A 16,879-nucleotide genomic window follows, 5' to 3' on the forward strand; every position below is an offset into this window, starting at 1 on the left:
AAAAACAGCCTCAAATCGATTGTTCAGATGTGATTAGGGGTAAATCCCCCAAAGGGAAAACCTGGAAAATGATGGAACTCGCTCGTCTAAACTCAGATGCTTCAAAAGGATGTGGAAATGTTTCCGACTCGTTGGCAGCAGAGATCGACCCCCCCCCCCATGAAGCTAGCACTCCAGTAGCAAACTATGCTATGCTAGCCTTACAGGAGACGCCTGGCGAGTCCTTTCCCGTCAAAACATTTCAAAAGACAAAGACAACGCCGTTAAATTTAAATAAAACCAGCAGGAGTCCAACAGAAAAGCTGTGCTTTCAGGTAACAGCGCCCCCTAGTGTCCCTGCCCCCGGGTCAGGGTGGGGGGGTCACATGCAGTTGGCCACGCTGCTGGAGCCTTGGCCCACGTCCCGGATCTGGCTGACGTGGGACGAGCAGACGGCGACTCCGGCTCCGGCGCGGCAGTGGGACACCGACCCGACCAGCTCCCACCTGGGGGGGGCGACAGAGAACAGGAAGTTAGAGCGGATTGGATCGGAAAAGTGTCTGGGGGGGGGTTATCTCACCGGTTCATCCGAGGCTCGAAGGCCTCCACCGTGTTCAGGTAGATGTTTCCGTTGTGACCCCCGACGGCGAACACCCTCCCCATCACCGTCGCCACGCCAACGCCCCCCCGGGGCGTGGTCAGCTCGGACACGTACTCCCAGCGGTGCATCCGCGGGTCGAAGCGCTCCACGGAGCTCAGGGGGGAGTTGTCGTCGAAACCGCCTGGGGGAGAAAGATGGGGGACGGTCGTCAGCGCCGGACAGGAAGTGGGACAGGAAGTGGGACAGGAAGTGGGACAGGAAGTGGGACAGGAAGTGGGACAGGAAGTGGGCCGTGTTGTGCGTTTCTTACCCACGACGTAGAGGCAGCCGTTGAGCTTGCTGACGCCGTTTCCTGCACGCCGCTGCCCCATCTCGCTGACCTCCGTCCACTTGTTCAGGTGGGGGTTGAAGCGCTCCACGCTGGACAGCGACGCCACGCCGTCGTTCCCTCCCACGGCGTAGACGAAACTCTGTGGGGGGGGGGGTGGTCTTATCAGTCCACAGTTGTTGTTGTTACAGACGTCAGATGTTGCTGCGCCCATCTTACCCCCAGAGCCACGGACCCCACGCCCCCCCTGGGGGTGTTCATCGGCGCCACGGCGCTCCAGCAGTCGCCGTCGATGTCGTAACGCTCCACGTCGTTGAAGCAGGAGTTGTCGTCCAGACCCCCGATGGCGTAGATGGGGCCGCCGAGGGCCGCCAGAGCGATGCCCCTCCTGTATGGGGGGGGGGGGTGTTAACATGACCTCATGACCTCTCAGCCCCGCCCACCTGATGCGACCTCTTTACCTCTTGGTGTTCATGGAGGCCTTCATCATCCACTTGTTGGTGAGGGGGTCGAACATCTCCATGTTGCCCAGGTGTTCGTTCCCATCATGCCCCCCGACGGCGTACACCTTCCCTGAGGAAACCCCCAAACAGGATCACATGACTCCAGGGATTCCCTCTGAGTGCATTCAAGCATTTCTGGTTGTGTTAGCTTCAGCTAGCGTGGTTAGCCTCACCCCCCACAGAGATCACCCCCACGTGGCGCCGCCTGCTGTTCATCTTGGGGCCGAAGAACCAGCTGTTCTTGGTGATGGAGTAGCACTCGATGCTGCGGAACGGATCGCCCGAGCCCCCCCGGCCCCCCACGCAAAACAAAACACCTGCAGAAGAGACGGGGAGTCAGTACAGGACGGCCGGAGCTGCTAGGTGCGAAAGGGTGCAGACGGGCGCCCCCCCACCCGCGGTGTGTTTCCGGGGTACGGTGCGGACTGAATACTCAAAGTCCTGCACCGCCTTGTTGCTCAGGTGGAGGTGGAAGTTCCTGGCTTCATCCATCAGGTCGCGGCAGCTCAAGCTGCCCCTGATCATCCCGTCCTTCGCCACCGTCCCCGTCAGGAACTCCACCGGCAGGAGGGGGAGGCGCACCTGGAGACACGACCGGGGTGGGGGGAGGTCGTTACAGGTGAGCCTCGGCTAAGGTCGTTAGCTCGTTCCAACGCAAGTCCAGAAATGAAGACTAAACTGCAGATAAACGTTCACCGTTCTGTACGAATGAATGGATTTTAATATTTGGTTAATATGAATCTATTTATTTAATCATAAATTAATTGTCTGCTTAAAATTTTTAATAAAAATTTTTTTTTTTAAATATTAAGCTGACAATTTCGTTTTTTAATATCATACAGAAAAAACATCTCCGTCTCGTCTTCAGCTGCTTCTTCCCCATCGTGGGTCACGGGGGTTGCTACGGGCTAATAATGTGACGTTATATGTTTTATTGTGATTTATTGTACACTAACATGATATTACGTGTTTTTAACGGTTTCCTGGTGGTCTGATCGTTCACAGACGTAAAGTTAATCATCAGATGATTATTTTTCCCTGTATTTTCTGTAAATAAACGGTGCACCTTCACACACCGGCGACACAGGCTGCAGGTTTACACGCCGTTACGTAGTTAACCCTTTAAATGACCACCAAACGGGCCGTAACAACCAACCTCTGACCTGAGACATGATCTGGTCCAGCCAGGCCTCGTGGTGCTGGGGGTTGGCTTTGAGCCACTTCACGGCGGCGTGGTAAACCTGCGTCTCAGAGTGGATGTTCAGCTCGCCGGACGACAGCAAGGTGCGCAGGTGCTGGGGGGACACGCAGGTGAAGTCCTCGCACTCCACCACCTCGGTAAAGTGTTCGCAGGCGTAGCGGTCCGCCATGTCCATCAGGTCCACGCGGTTGTGGCTCTCCGCGAAGGTCCGGACCGCCAGGCAGTTGGTGGGGTGGAAGTGGGCCTTCATGTACTCGCAGCAGGCTCTGGCCACCAGCTCTACCTGACAGGTGTGGGGGGTAAACGTCAGAGAGAAGAAGAGACCGACACGTCCTAAAAGAGCGCCGCCGCGCCCTCACCTGGAGGATGCAGGCTGCGTAGAGCAGCGGCTGGACGTTATCCACCGTCAGGGTCAGCTTGGAGGAGTACGCAAAGTGGACCAGGTCCTGAATCGCATCGCCGTCAAAGTCCTTGATCTCGATCAGTTCCTGCTTCGCCTCAGACATGTCTGACAGGAACATGGCCCTGAAAGGGGGGGGGGGGACGAGCAGCAGCCGTTTAGAGCAAAGTGGAACACACCCCAGAAACTCATTGAAAGTATGTCTCAACTTGTATCTCAGATTTTCACTCGTATGTCGAACAAAAACATGGACAGAGCGACGGCTGGTATCTCGAATGACTTGTATGTGGAGGTTCTATTGTGTATCTGCATGGAATCACTGGAGTTATAATCAAAATGGACATAAAGTAGGATCAAGAAACCCTCCAGGCGTGAGAGTGGAACACACTTGAAGTAAGGGATCACACACGCCAGCACCAGTTTGTGACATGGTATCAACCTGCCGCCGACCTACAGAGACAAACACAAACGGAACAAACTTAAAATAGATCCCACAGCCCCCCACAGGCGGAGGGATTCCCCACAGACAGACCTTCAGTGTGACGTCACACAGCTCTTGGACTTCGTAGAAATGCCTGAGGGAGTTATGGAAGTCCTTCCAGGCCTCGAGAGCCTCAAACACAAACGAGCCGTCGGGCTCGCAGTCGGCTTTCGACGATCTGTTTGCAGTTCGCTTCTCCTTGGTCTTCGGCTGCTTCACATGGTTCAGCCCCACGTCGCCTGGTGCCATAGCTGGCTGCAGGACACCCCCGCAAGACGCAACACCTGTGAACAGGCTGACAGAACACAACCACATGTTGGAAAAGCAACGGAAGACAGACGCGGGTGTTCAACTGATGTTTGCCTTTTAAAAATCTTGATACAGTATTTTCCGCACTATAAGGCGCACTGGATTATAAGGCGCACTGTCTGTTTTTGAGAAAATTAAATGCTTTTGGGTGCGCCTTATAGTACGGAAAATACTGCACATATTTCCAGATTTCTTCAATTTTATGAGGAGATCAGAATTTTTAGACTTTTTTTTAACATTTGAGTATCAACCAAAAAATAAATTAAAAGAATAAATCTGATTTTATGAAACAAAACGTTTGAATGAATAAATAATGATGATTTAAAGTGAGTAAATAACAGAATAGACCTGACTCCCCCATGATATTTTCACTGATGCTGCAACAATAACCAAACAGATGATCAACAGTTCAGGTAAAATCATTCAAATACAAAAGAGAACTTTTAATCCCCAACGGCCTTCAAGTCTTCCCTTTAACTCAATCTGGGAACAAATACTCAAGACAAAAACAAGACGAGCCATCGTTCCAGCCAACAATCAGTCCATAAAGGAAATAACATCCAATCAAACCTTAAAAATTCCAACCCACAGCTGAATCAGACAGAAACTATCCTCAGTGGATTGATCAGAGCAGCTGATGAAAGCCTCCCATCACAGAGGATGTTCTGTCTCCAGCGACTCCATGACAACCAGCATCAGCCCGTCGCCCTCATCCCCCTCATCACTAGTCCTGTCAGCTCCACCAGCAGAAACACCCCCACACCACCAATCAGACCAGTCCTCTCCTTCTGCTTCAGTCCCACAATCCCTTTAACTCAAAGTCTGAGATGGAAACATCCTCATGTTCTAGTATTTATGAGGAGACGGTCAATAATTTAACAGGAGGGATGTAGGCTGAACAGCTTCTGTTGAAGGGATTCTCTCTGACCAGAATGACATCAAAATGACAACAATGATGCTACAGGTTATTAACATGATTATAACGACATGAATAATAAAATAAAAGTTTAATCACTAATTAGAAGGTAAATAAAGAGGGACACACCCTCATGTTCTGGAGATGATGACTGCCAAACAGCCAGGGGCTACATGTAGACAGAATCCACCCCCAGGATTAAATCTGACGTGTTCCTGCGTCCATCATGCGATGTCACCAAAAATATAGAAAACACAAGTAAATGAAAATAAAAGATCCGACCTAAATGTCGACACAACGCTGTGGATTCAAACACAAGCAGCTTCACGTCAACACAAGCGTCGCGTTAGCACGAAGGCTAGGTGTTTAGCATTAGCGCGCTTTAGCATCTAACTTTTATCTATTTATCTATTATTATTTTTTGTCCTCGAACAGAAGGAAATTAAAAGATACGACATTTCAGAGCAGGATCAAAATAATATGAAAATAAAAATCGAAAATCGATGCTAACCTTTAGCTCGTTCGCTAGCAACAACCTAGCAGCCAGGCTAGCATCAGCGCGAGAGCAAATGTTTTGTTGTTACGGACCGGAAATCATTTAACAAATGATTTAAAATAAACACAAAATACAAAAAAAGGGAAAAACTACCGTAAATCATTAAGTTATTATTCCCTCGGGTCAGTGAGTTGTTAATTTAGATTCTTCGTGTCGAAGTGAGATTTAAAATGCCGGCTTCACTGAGCGAAATGTTTATAGTTAGCACGCTAGGTTGTTTTTGCAGCTGCATGATGGGATTTGTAGTTTTTAATAATTATCGGAAAACAACTCAAGGATGAATTTAAAGTTCTTTTAAACGTCTTTATAGAATCGATGTCCTTGTCCTTTTTTTAAATAAACCAATTCACCCGAATGCCTTAATTACAAAATAATTCATTTAAAATGTTTTAATCAATGTGAGCAGAATCCTAAAATAACATGATTTACTTTATTTACAATATATGGTCTTTGTTAGACTTGATGTTTTACTAGTAAACTATAAATTTCTGTACATAGAGCAGGAATGACTAAATTATTACAATATTAACCATAATGAAATCAGTGTGGTTTCATTGATTCACCTTTGATTTTATTCATACATGGATGCATTTTAAACTCTTGAATTTTGATGACAGTTTTTCACTCACTTTTGCCCTCTGACAGGTTTGCTGTAAATCAACAACTCCAACTCAATGCAGTTAGAAACGCTTGTAAAGGGAGTCGTATCCTTCATACTCCTCTCACTCATCCGGTCATAAAACACTGACGCTCAAAACGAGGCACTAAACCACAGGCTGACATGGACACCTTGGAAATGTTACTGTAATTAAAATTGATGTATAACTAAACTGTGCAGTTTGATTGTTATCTAAAATTATTCATTAACATCTCCACACTGTGATGGAGTCCCACTGACTGGAGATCAGTGCAATCAGTGGGACTATATATATATTATATTTATATATATATTTCTCTCTCAATTGAAGCTGTCTTAAATAAGTCACAGTAATTCAAATAACAGCATGTTCTTCAAACCGTAACCAACGGCGACCGTTCATCAGCTGACACACAAACGTGAGGCCTTCATGTTTACAGAGATGGTTTATTTAACAAAAGCAGAAATAAAGATTTGTTTTCCACAAATGTAACTGTTAAATTATTGGTCTTTAAATGCGGATCAAACACGACTTCCTGTCCGTCGTCTTCATTTCTGCTTCCTCTTCTTCAGCAGTGAGTCGCGCAGAGCGAGCTGGGAGAACAGAGCAGAACACACTCAGCCAATCCGGACGCGTGCTGAAGCTAAACGCCCCCCCACCCCCGACGGCTCACCTGTTTCTCCCTGAAGGAGCGTTTGCCTTTGGTTCTGACGTTCCGACTCTGCCTCATCATCATGAAGTTCTTGGTCCTTCTCTTCTCCTTGTTGCTGGTGCTGGCGTGAGGGTTCAGCTTGGACCGCTTCTTCACGAACTCCTTCCTGTCGGTCCGACCCGCCTGGACACAAAAAACAACGTTCATTTATACAGGTAAAACTGTAAAAATGACAGATTGATTGGCGACTGATCGGTTACCATGGCGGTTGCTAGGCGCGTCTCCTTGTCTGCTTTGGGTTTCTTGTGCAGCTTCTCGATGTTCCTTAAGGTCAGCAGCTCCCCCCTGAAGGACGTGGATGAACGCTGGTGACCACGGGGCCCCATCAGAAGGAGCCCCGTGGTCACCGTAGGGTTAAACCCACCCTGACCTGCTGTCGCCTTCGTCATCGCTGTCGCCCGTCTTCCTCTTCTGGCCCCTCCCGGGGGCGGCGTTCACCTCCTTGGCCATCTGAACCAGACGGATCTTCTTGAAGTCGTCTTGGGTCAGGAGGCGGCTGCCGCTGACCGCCGCCGCTCTGGCCTTCCTCTCCTCGGCGGGGATCGCCTGGAGCTTCTCCGCCTGCGTCGACATCATCATCATCATCATCATCATCACAGTATGGACTTACCTCACCCCCACCCCCAGGCATACAACCCGTCTCACCACTTCTCCTGTGTCTTCATCGGACGAGTGGTGGACATCCACCCACTCCCCGTCTTCATCTTCGTCGCTCATGCTGGCGCTCTCCCAGCCATCTGCTGGGGGTCAGAGGTCAGTTTGGAAAAGCAGCTTCTGCTGAGCAGCTGGAGGCAACGCTCACCTTCGTCCTCCTCCCCCTCTTCTTTTTCCACCTCCAGGACTTCAGCTCCGGGGATGTAGTCCTTCGCTTCCAGCTCTCCGTAATCTTTGATTCTGGCTTCTGTCGACGCCTCCGTGGGTCTGCCCTGAGGGGAGATCAGGATCCACAGTTAAAGTAGGACCTCCAGACACGAGCTGCTCCACATGTGGGGTGTTTGAAGTGTTTCAGGACAACACCGCTAGTTGGCGGATGGATACATCAGTGAGACCGGATCTCATTCTTTACCACTTTCTAACCGTCGGCTTCTCTCACCCGGTCCTTCTTGTGCAACATCTGAGGATTCAGGTTCCTGAAGAGCTGGATCAGCCCCCTGGCTGACATCATCACGTCTGAGGACAGACAACAGGAGCATTTAGGACTGAACGCCTCCATGTTTCCATCATGGAGACGAGAACAACAGGAAACACTGACTCTTGTCTTTGTGGGTTTTGTACTGGGCCAGGTCCTGCAGCAGGTCTTCATTGATGGCCAGCGGACAGCGGGCCGTCACCTCCTTGATGGCGTTGATGCTGGAAGAACCAAACAGGTGACGTTTAGCATGATAGTGACAAAAACACGAGTGTTGTTTGTCACCCACGTGACAAATCCGATGGTTTTTCAAATCATCAGATTTGAAAAATCTGATATTTCAAATCTGACAAATTTAATTTTGTCAGATTTTTCACATTCCATCAAATCTGATGATTTCCATCAGATTTTTTAAATCAGATTTTTTAAATCTGAAAAAAAACAGACAAAATCAGATTTTTCAGATTTCATTAATTCTGACTGTTTTCAAACCATCAGACTAAAGCTTGTTTTTACCCCACGGTCATGACCTCTCCAGAGTTTCTGTCCGTCACAAAGTTGTTGGCGATGGTCATGATCACAGACTCGATAATCTGTGCGCGAAAGTAAAAAACAAACAAACACGTGAGCGTTCCGTCGACACGCGTCACCTGACAGATCATACATGCAGGTCTCCACCCACCTCTGGTGGGACGAGCTGGTGGGACGCCTGAGCCGCACAGAGCAGAATCTTCGTCACCTCTAGAAGACAAAGGTTTGTTTAGAACGTCTCTCAGCACAGCTGAGAATCACTGACGTCAGTAACGGTTTTCTGGACCTCTTTGGTGGGGCTGAAGGAACCTCTGGACGAACGGGTAGAAGTTAAAGAGGAAGAGCTGAGAGGAAAAAGGAGAATTAGACTCACGATCCTCCTGCACGCCTTCTCAAATATATTGACGCTGAATCACCAACGTTCACGAGGAACGTCTGAACCCTCAGGTTCCCACGAGCCTCGTCTCACCTCGTGGATCCCGACCAGTCTGGAGATCAGCTCCATCATCATGATCTTCACCTCGAAGCGCTCTTTAGAATCCTCCAGCTGCTTCAAAAGTTTCTCTGAGAAATCTTCATCAAACAAGAAATAATGGGGTGCGGGGGGGGGGTTCAGTTCTAGATCGAATGACGTTGACGTTACTGTGGAGGAAACAGCTGAGCTCACCCTGAGGGTCATGAATGAGGTGGATCGCAGAGAAGTTGAAGACTTCTGCTTTCCCTTTCTTCTTGTGCTTCTGTTTGGTCCAAATGGAAAAATCAATTCATCTGAACAGACGTACAAGTAGAGCCTCGAGATACCAGTCGTTTGAGATACGAGTCGGGCTTTAGGACACAAACACTACTTGGCGGATGGATACGACATCAGTGAGACCGGATCTCGTTCTTTACCACGTGTTGGCGGATGGATACGACATCAGTGAGACCGGATCTCGTTCTCGTTGGTGGAGTAAAGACGTAGCTCGTGTGTTCTCCTGACTTTTGCGTTTCTTTTCATTCTTTATCATTGTTTACATAACTTATATATAATTAATTACACACAGGTAAAGTCTGTGTGTCTATTGGTTGATACAAATGTTTTTCTTTAATATTACAGGGGGTTTGGGTCTTTTTTACAAGACTTGAACAGATTAAAATGATTTTAATTATTTTAAATGGTTAACTTTTGTTTGACTTCTGGATTCAACTTGTATCTCAGGTTCTACTTTACGAGAAAAGGATTCAAGCCTGTGCAGCAGTTCCTTCTGCGGTACCTTGAGGACTTTCATTGCCTTTTCCAGCTTCTTCTTGTTTTTGGTCGTTTTCTTTCCAGTGGAGAACCTCACCTTCAGATCCCGGACCGACGGTCCTTCTGCCTAAAGCACAAAAAAAAAACCCAATAGCACAACAAACCTAAATGGTCCACCTTAAACGATAAATAAAGATCAGCACACAGACTGACTTTTACTCACATCTGAGTCTGAATCACTCTCATTTTTTTCATCCTCATCTTTGCCTAAAAAGAATTTCAGACCTGCAACGAGGATCTAAAAGAGGAGGAGAGGCGATGAGGAGGAGCGGCTCCGGAGCTGCAACCAGTAAGAGTTTTCTTCTCCTGTGGAGAAACTTACCTTTGTCACCTTGGAGAAGCACGCTGTCGTGATGACATTAACCGTTTTGCCATCATTCCTGTGACACAAACAAAAAGATCTTCAGGTTGACGCAGTGAAAAAATATTTTATCAAGTGTAAAATTCTTCCAGAGCGCTGAGAAGACCCACCAGATGTTCCTCTTATAAAGCTCCACCATCACATCTAAAGACAGCTTGGCTGCTATGGGGTTACTGTCCCTCAGCATCGTGTACATGAAGTTCTGTAAGGTCTAGAACACACAGCATTCATCAAACGACACGTTTACATGTTTACCTGCTTGACACAAGTTTGTGTACTTACTGTGTTAATCTTGTTGTTTTTGTGTTTAGCGTTGATGTTTTTGATATCAGCTACGATGTGTGTGTACAATGTCTGTGGAGGAAACAAAACCAGAAAAGCAAATTATTTTTCCCACAATCCATAAAACTTGACGACTCAAAATCAGATGAGATATTTTGAAACAGTCATTATTTCCTGGGGAAACAATCCCAGTCGGAGTGCTGACCTTTCTGAGGAGTTTATCGTGACATCGCAGCAACTCGAAGAAGAGCTCCAGGAGGCCGGACGGGTCGATCAGATCCTTGTTCCTCAGAAGAATCAGAGCTTTGCAGAAAGTCTACCACAAACAACCAAACACTCAAATTCACACACAAATGCTGGGGTGACATGAAGATTGTGTAACTAACAAAAACATTTATGTTACAAGTAAAATTAGTGAACTGATCAGGATCAGAGCAGGTCTGACAGGGGTTCTCACCATCCTCAGGTCTGGCTGTAAGACCGTGTGGTACGTCAACAACAGCTGGGACAGCTCCTGTGGGAAGGTGGACAGGTGCTGCAGGTAGCAGTGACCCACCTGAACCACACCAGGAAGACATGGAGGGGCAAAGAGATCAACAAATAGATCAACTTTATTGATCCCAAACTGGGAAATTCACATGTGGCATCAATAGACATCAAAACATAGTTAAGAGGAAGAATAAAAATTGTGGGGAGAATAAAGAATAATATATGTTAAATAAGGAAGGCATAGTGTAGTATATAGATTACAGATGTACAAGCAGTGCTTAGTGAAGAAAAACAGACATAGGTTATTAATAAATATGAATTATTAAATATGAAATGTTTAATAAGAAATACCTGAGCGAGAAACATGACGAGATCCGACAGCTCCTTGTTCGGCTTGTCGGGCTGCAGTTTGAAGATCTGGACATTGGACTGGTAGTGTCGGTACTGCTGCAGGAACTGTCATAGTCACACACAAACACAAACAAACAAACAAATAAACACCGGGGACTTCAGTCCAGCTGTGCTGTTTGTAGTTTAACCAACATGTTAGCATCGCCGGCTAACAACACGTACCTCCTCCACGTAGGACTGCGGATCTCTTTTAATGAGATTCTGAAGTTGTGGCAAATTATTCGGTAATTTGTTGTTTTGTCTTCCGGACATGTTTAAAACGGATTAAAATAATGTTCAGGGTGGGAAAAAACAACAGATAAAAGCCGATTTTACAAGGCAAGCGTGGCAGACATGAGCGCTGCCATTAATTACGTCACGTCCGCTCATGTATCTTCACTTCCAGTCTGATTTAAAGGGGACGCGTTTATTTTTCCACTCCGGCTTCCTGTTTTTGTGTGTGTCCTCCTAGGTTCGAGTCGAGACAACAACAAAAAAAGACAAAAATGAAATTTTATTTATCCAATTGTAATTTATTTTCTTAACTTTAATGTACTTTATTGCTTGTAATTTTCAACTAAACCTTAAATGTTGGTTCCGATTGTGGACGGTCAAGGTGTGGAGGAGTGTGGGAGGGAAATAAAGCCTCATATTAATCCTGTGTGGGGAGTCCCAAATTGTAAACCAGCTGTAAACAAAAACATCAACACGTTGAGCAATATAAGCTTTATTTTGTTTAACTGGGCGACTGAACAGCTGTCCAGGCCCATGACTATGAGGAAGGAGTTTGGAGACATGGCAAAGCTTTATTTCACAGCGATGAAAATGGATTTTGGCACCACATGGTGGTGAAACTGGTACACAACACATCTTGGATCAGATTGCTCAGGGTTTGTGCGTTCAGTCTGCTTCAACAGTTCATACAGAAGTTCCAAAAGCTCCCGTGAATAAGGTTCCAAAGAAACATGAAGGCTGTAGCGTTGGATCACATCGATCCCAGTCTGAGACCATTTTGTGTGTTTGTTTGTGGTTTTACAGCAAAGACGTTTGATCCATAGAACGCAGACTATCATCACTAACCATAGCCCCCCCCCCCAAAAAAAACAAAATCCGGTAACACTTCCCAGACAGGCACAGCACAAATATTACAAGCGTCCTCGTTGCGTCAGGGCGTAGCTTATGTTGTGTACATGAAGTCCTTCTGAAGTCATCAGCTGTCAAGTTGTAGCTTCTCTTCGTCAGGCTTTTAAGTGGTTTCGTAATTCGCAAAAACTGGAAGTTGTAGTTTGCGTGTGTCGGAATCCTTTAGACACAGCAGGGATGCTAACGCTATAACGCTAAGGCTGACAGGTTAAAGAGATTGCTGAAAGGAAAACATCTGTGACATTTAAAACAACTGAAACCTTCCTCTACGTAACATTTAAAACGGATCCAGTTTAATTGTCAGGAGATGAATATTTACACTTTTAATTTCATCACTTACCATCGAGCAGGAAGCACTTCCTGTATCATAGATTTACAAGCAAATACTGACATAGTATTCTGTCAAGGCATGTTCCAGCATCGAAATAGGATTTAAAATAGACAAGCACGAGTTTGTTCCACATAAAATATAAAAATCGTCGATCTTTCTCATAGTTATTTTAGAATTTCCAAAAATTAGCAAGAAGACACAAACGGTGGGCAGACAGAGAACTCAGAAAGCAGACATAAAAATAGAGACTTCTTTACATGATTTACTGTCAACGATTCTGAATATTTTGAAGGCATTTTAAAATATGTAGAGTAATTTGGCGATTTCTGCCTGTGTGAATTCGCCGTTCTTGCTTCGCTTCCATACGTCGGCGACGCGTGGTTTCCTCTATCCTGAGATGTTTTCCTCTGCCTGGAGGCATCTGAGGACGTAGAGGATCACATGGTAGCAGAAGATATACTGGTCCTGAGAAGAAGAAGAGGAAACGTGAGGAAAGATGAAGCGATGAAGAGCGAATGAAGAGAGGAAGAACAGAACCCACCTCTGTCTGGACCATTCCCTGCCTCTGGAGTCTCATGTTCCTCACCACATCTGAAATATCAAACTAAAGGAGCGCGTCTGTTAGCCTGCGATCGTGAGGAACGTGGATACGGAATAAATCATGTGAGACTCACGTCAGCGTCTTTGCTGATGAGGCCCAGGACCGTGTCGATGCAGATGAGGGTCCCCGATCGTCCGATGCCGGCGCTGCAGTGCGTGATGATGGGCCCCGATCGGTGCACGTGCCTCATGTAGGAGATGAAGGTGAGCAGCTGCTCGGGCTGCGTGGGCGTCCCGTGATCGGGCCAGCCCGTGTAGTTCAGGTGCGTCACCAGCTGCACCTCGTCGGTCTGAAGAAGGAGAAACGCGTCAACGGGTCCGCTCTGCGTTCTAGCTGGCGGTGGCGTCACCGTTTCAAACCCACCTGCACGTCCTTGACCTCGATGTGTCGGATGACGAAGTTGTCCAGGTGCTGGTCTCGGACCAGCGTGATCAGCAAACGATCGTCCACCATCTCCGCCGCCCCCGGCGTGTCGGGCCAGTAGCGCTGACACTTCACTTTGCCCCCCTCCACCTCTCGGGTCATCATGGCGATCACGTTGGACTTCTGCTCCAGCACCATTTGCCAGAAGTCGCAAAGCGTTGTGGGTAAGGGGCCCTGACAGGCGATGTACTCGTAGCTCTCGTCCTTCACCGGCATCTTGATGAAGTTGGCGTTGATGTAGCCGCCGTTGGTGCCCAGAACCACTCGGGTCGTGTCGACTAGAAGACACGGAAAAGGACGGTCGGCGTCAAGCGTTCACCTTCAAGCTTTAAGACGTTAATGGGTAGCATGAGCGCCCCCTGCTGGGGAAGTTCTTACAAGGAACAACGTTCTTGTAGCGATTCTTCTTCTTGTTCTCCTTCGTCTGAGCCGCCAGGCAGTCGTCCAGCGGCTGGAGGTTCTGGAGGTTCTGGAGGGACGAAAGACGACCGTGAAAATCTAAAGAGTGGGAACAAAGTGAAGTGAAAAAGAAAACGGATTCTTACCTCAAACTCCTGCAGCGGGACCTTGTGCTCCAGAAGCCCCCTCATCATCCTCACCACGGCGTTGAGCTCAGATCCCGTGTACTGGCCGTCAGGAACCACTTTGACGAGGGGGAGGGCGGTCAGCTGATCCTCAGTGATGATCGGCCCGTCTGGGGAGACACAACTCATCATAAACTCTTCTTCTTCCTGTGGGCGTGTCCAAAACACCAGTTTCCTAAACCACGTGTCAAACCCAAGGCCCGGGGGCCAAATGTGGCCCTCCGCATAATTTTTTGTGGCCAGCGAGAGCATAAAAGGTCAGTGAAAAAATAAATGGGTCAAAAGTGTACTTTGAACAAAACTACATTTCCCACAATACAGTAGTTCAGCGCATTTTAACTCTGACTAAACGTTGTGAACAAAGTTAATGTCCTAACTTGTTATTTTTCTTTATTGATTGATAGTTTAATCCTTGATTGATGGAGTTCTGTGGGTTTAATAACCTGACAGATTAAAAGGATTTATGTTAGAACAGAGAAACAAACAAACATGTTTTTTCTGTCTAACTGTAATGTTTGGAACTAGAATCAGTCAGAAATTCAGTTATTTAACATTAAGGAGTAGTTACATTTAGTTACATTACACTGAGTTACATTTAGTTACATTAAGGAGTAGTTACATTTAGTTACATTACACTGAGTTACATTTAGTTACATTTATTAGTTACATTAAGGAGTAGTTACATTTAGTTACATTACACTGAGTTACATTTAGTTACATTTATTAGTTACATTAAGGAGTAGTTACATTTAGTTACATTACACTGAGTTACATTTAGTTACATTTATTAGTTACATTAAGGAGTAGTTACATTTAGTTACATTTATTAGTTACATTAAGGAGTAGTTACATTTAGTGACATTACACTGAGTTACATTTAGTTACATTTATTAGTTACATTAAGGAGTAGTTACATTTAGTTACATTACACTGAGTTACATTTAGTTACATTTATTAGTTACATTAAGGAGTAGTTACATTTAGTTACATTACACTGAGTTACATTTAGTTACATTTATTAGTTACATTAAGGAGTAGTTACATTTAGTTACATTACACTGAGTTACATTTAGTTACATTTATTAGTTACATTAAGGAGTAGTTACATTTAGTTACATTACACTGAGTTACATTTAGTTACATTTATTAGTTACATTAAGGCGTAGTTACATTTAGTTACATTACACTGAGTTACATTTAGTTACATTTATTAGTTACATCTGGCCCTTAGAGGACAGCCGTTATGCTGATGTGTCCCTTGGTGAAGATGAGTTTGACCCCCTCTGTCCTAAACGCTGAAACGAAGCAGGAAGTAACGTCCCCATGATGCACTGCTTCCTCCTCACGTCTTCCGTAGCCCCACCTCAAATGGATCTCTTATCTGCCCCCTCCTACACTCCATTTAATGACTAATTCGGTTTTACCGTCTCTCGGTGGGGAGCTGATGTTTTCAATGGGAAGTTCTTCGCTCCCCCAGGTGAGTTCGTCTTCCTCCGGCTGTCCGGCGCTCATCTGCAGGTAGCTGTCGGTTTAAACGCAGACCGGGTGAGGACACAGGAGACGCTTTCAGACGCCGATCCATAAAGAACTGGTCTTACTTTTCGTTCCTGGGGTCGTCGACACACTCCTCCTGCCACCCCCCCTTCTGGGAACTCTTCATGAAGAACCACAAAACAAGACATGAGTGGAACGTCCTCCCGTACTCCTCACCTGCACGTGTCACTTCCTCCTGATCGCTACCTCGGGGGAATCTTCAGGTAGAGACGATCCGTCGTAGTCGGTGTCCTCGGAGAGCTCCGTCCTCTGTTCCTGTGGGCGGTCCTCGTAGTCTGAAACATGAGGGCGGAGTCTATTTATGATCTGTGATTCCACCAGAGTTAACTGTGACTCTTTGTCATTACCTATCGGCGGTATCGGGGGGGCGCCGCCAGCGTTCGGCTCTCCATGGGGAGCAGAGAGCTTCGACTTGGCTCCGTCGTCCTCGCACACGTCTGAAACCAACACGAGGGGGCGGGTCGCGTCAAAACCGATCCCAGTCCCAAACAGAAACGCCAGACGCGCCTGAACGCGGCGTCGGGGTCGCCCCCTCCTACCTGAGTTTCCGTTGTACTTGTCAGAGTTGATGGGCAGGTAGGCCAGGTAGGTGTTTGGGTTCTGGTCGTGCGGTCGGGACACGATGAGATGGACCTGGTCCTTGGCTTTACGGATGGTGGTGACGGCTTTGGTGTGGGACACCCCCGTCATCAGATCCTCGTTCACCTTGAGGAAGAACGGCGTCAGGGGCGAACGCCTCAGGGGCGGAGAACGTCTCGTCCACGGAGGTCACTCACTTTCAACAGCCGGTCTCCCACTTGCAGCTTGCCCGATGACTCGGCTAAACCCCCTGGGGTGAGGGACTTGACGAAGATCCCCCTCTCCCCACCGATCACAGAGAAACCCAGACCTCCTGAGGGAGGCTTGTCCAGATCCATCCGGATGATCTCCTCCTGCACAAACAAACACAAGTCGGATTGAGGGAAACGATTCTGACGTTAAATATTCAACGGTTTCATTCTCACATCGACAATATTTACGTCTGAACAACTGAAAAATGAGCAACAAAATGAATAAAAGCTACCTCTAGAGGACAAAGTGCTGCCAGACTCTCCGTGTCGCTGCGATCTTCTTCTTGAGGGAACCCTGAAACAGGAAGCGTTAAACTAT

The 16,879-nt window shown here is 47.0% G+C and overlaps 3 protein-coding genes across 15 annotated transcripts in view; all 3 read right to left on the bottom strand.

Moving 5' to 3' along the window:
* klhl8 (kelch-like family member 8) lies at window positions 1-5,731 on the bottom strand. 4 transcript variants are annotated; one of them, XM_068334374.1, is made up of 13 exons: window positions 5,368-5,731; window positions 4,848-4,933; window positions 3,545-3,788; window positions 3,401-3,462; window positions 2,972-3,137; window positions 2,575-2,895; window positions 1,807-1,993; window positions 1,585-1,728; window positions 1,370-1,481; window positions 1,128-1,296; window positions 891-1,050; window positions 560-761; window positions 1-485 (listed from the first exon to the last, which is right to left on the bottom strand). In XM_068334374.1, the coding sequence occupies exons 3-13, from the start codon at window positions 3,740-3,742 to the stop codon at window positions 362-364; spliced, it is 1,845 nt and encodes a 614-aa protein (XP_068190475.1). In that variant the 5' UTR covers window positions 3,743-3,788; window positions 4,848-4,933; window positions 5,368-5,731; the 3' UTR covers window positions 1-361. The 4 variants fall into 4 exon arrangements, with proteins under 4 accessions (XP_068190475.1, XP_068190474.1, XP_068190476.1 ...); XM_068334373.1 differs by lacking the exon at window positions 4,848-4,933; XM_068334375.1 differs by lacking the exons at window positions 4,848-4,933; window positions 5,368-5,731 and adding an exon at window positions 5,230-5,364.
* A 611-nt stretch (window positions 5,732-6,342) lies between these two features.
* sdad1 (SDA1 domain containing 1) lies at window positions 6,343-11,498 on the bottom strand. 4 transcript variants are annotated; one of them, XM_068334369.1, is made up of 22 exons: window positions 11,278-11,498; window positions 11,056-11,160; window positions 10,673-10,771; window positions 10,421-10,531; window positions 10,216-10,287; window positions 10,044-10,144; window positions 9,895-9,952; window positions 9,736-9,810; window positions 9,538-9,639; window positions 8,952-9,021; window positions 8,754-8,857; window positions 8,571-8,628; window positions 8,436-8,494; window positions 8,270-8,346; window positions 7,877-7,974; window positions 7,718-7,794; window positions 7,427-7,550; window positions 7,270-7,361; window positions 6,989-7,185; window positions 6,825-6,909; window positions 6,586-6,747; window positions 6,343-6,505 (listed from the first exon to the last, which is right to left on the bottom strand). In XM_068334369.1, exons 1-22 carry the CDS (start codon window positions 11,365-11,367, stop codon window positions 6,461-6,463), a joined length of 2,061 nt encoding a protein of 686 aa, XP_068190470.1. In that variant the 5' UTR covers window positions 11,368-11,498; the 3' UTR covers window positions 6,343-6,460. The 4 variants fall into 4 exon arrangements, with proteins under 4 accessions (XP_068190470.1, XP_068190471.1, XP_068190469.1 ...); XM_068334370.1 differs by having other exon boundaries at window positions 6,995-7,185; window positions 7,270-7,364; XM_068334368.1 differs by having other exon boundaries at window positions 7,270-7,364.
* Window positions 11,499-11,805: 307 nt separating this feature from the next.
* ptpn13 (protein tyrosine phosphatase non-receptor type 13) overlaps window positions 11,806-16,879 on the bottom strand; it is a 34,269-nt gene continuing 29,195 nt past the window's right edge. For 6 of the 7 annotated variants that reach the window (XM_068334367.1, XM_068334364.1, XM_068334362.1 and 3 more), the window contains 12 exons: window positions 16,794-16,855; window positions 16,507-16,662; window positions 16,270-16,435; window positions 15,917-16,167; window positions 15,775-15,830; window positions 15,601-15,698; window positions 14,138-14,286; window positions 13,971-14,061; window positions 13,533-13,870; window positions 13,243-13,458; window positions 13,110-13,172; window positions 11,806-13,033 (listed from right to left, as the gene is read on the bottom strand). In XM_068334367.1, coding sequence (XP_068190468.1) covers window positions 12,956-13,033; window positions 13,110-13,172; window positions 13,243-13,458; window positions 13,533-13,870; window positions 13,971-14,061; window positions 14,138-14,286; window positions 15,601-15,698; window positions 15,775-15,830; window positions 15,917-16,167; window positions 16,270-16,435; window positions 16,507-16,662; window positions 16,794-16,855 — 1,724 coding nt within the window. In that variant the 3' untranslated portion in view covers window positions 11,806-12,955. The remainder of the gene's footprint in view (window positions 13,034-13,109; window positions 13,173-13,242; window positions 13,459-13,532; window positions 13,871-13,970; window positions 14,062-14,137; window positions 14,287-15,600; window positions 15,699-15,774; window positions 15,831-15,916; window positions 16,168-16,269; window positions 16,436-16,506; window positions 16,663-16,793; window positions 16,856-16,879) is intronic. The other variant, XM_068334365.1, reaches the window with a different exon arrangement.

The sequence above is a fragment of the Antennarius striatus genome, chromosome 15 (genome assembly GCF_040054535.1).
Source record: "Antennarius striatus isolate MH-2024 chromosome 15, ASM4005453v1, whole genome shotgun sequence".
NCBI lineage: Eukaryota > Metazoa > Chordata > Actinopteri > Lophiiformes > Antennariidae > Antennarius > Antennarius striatus.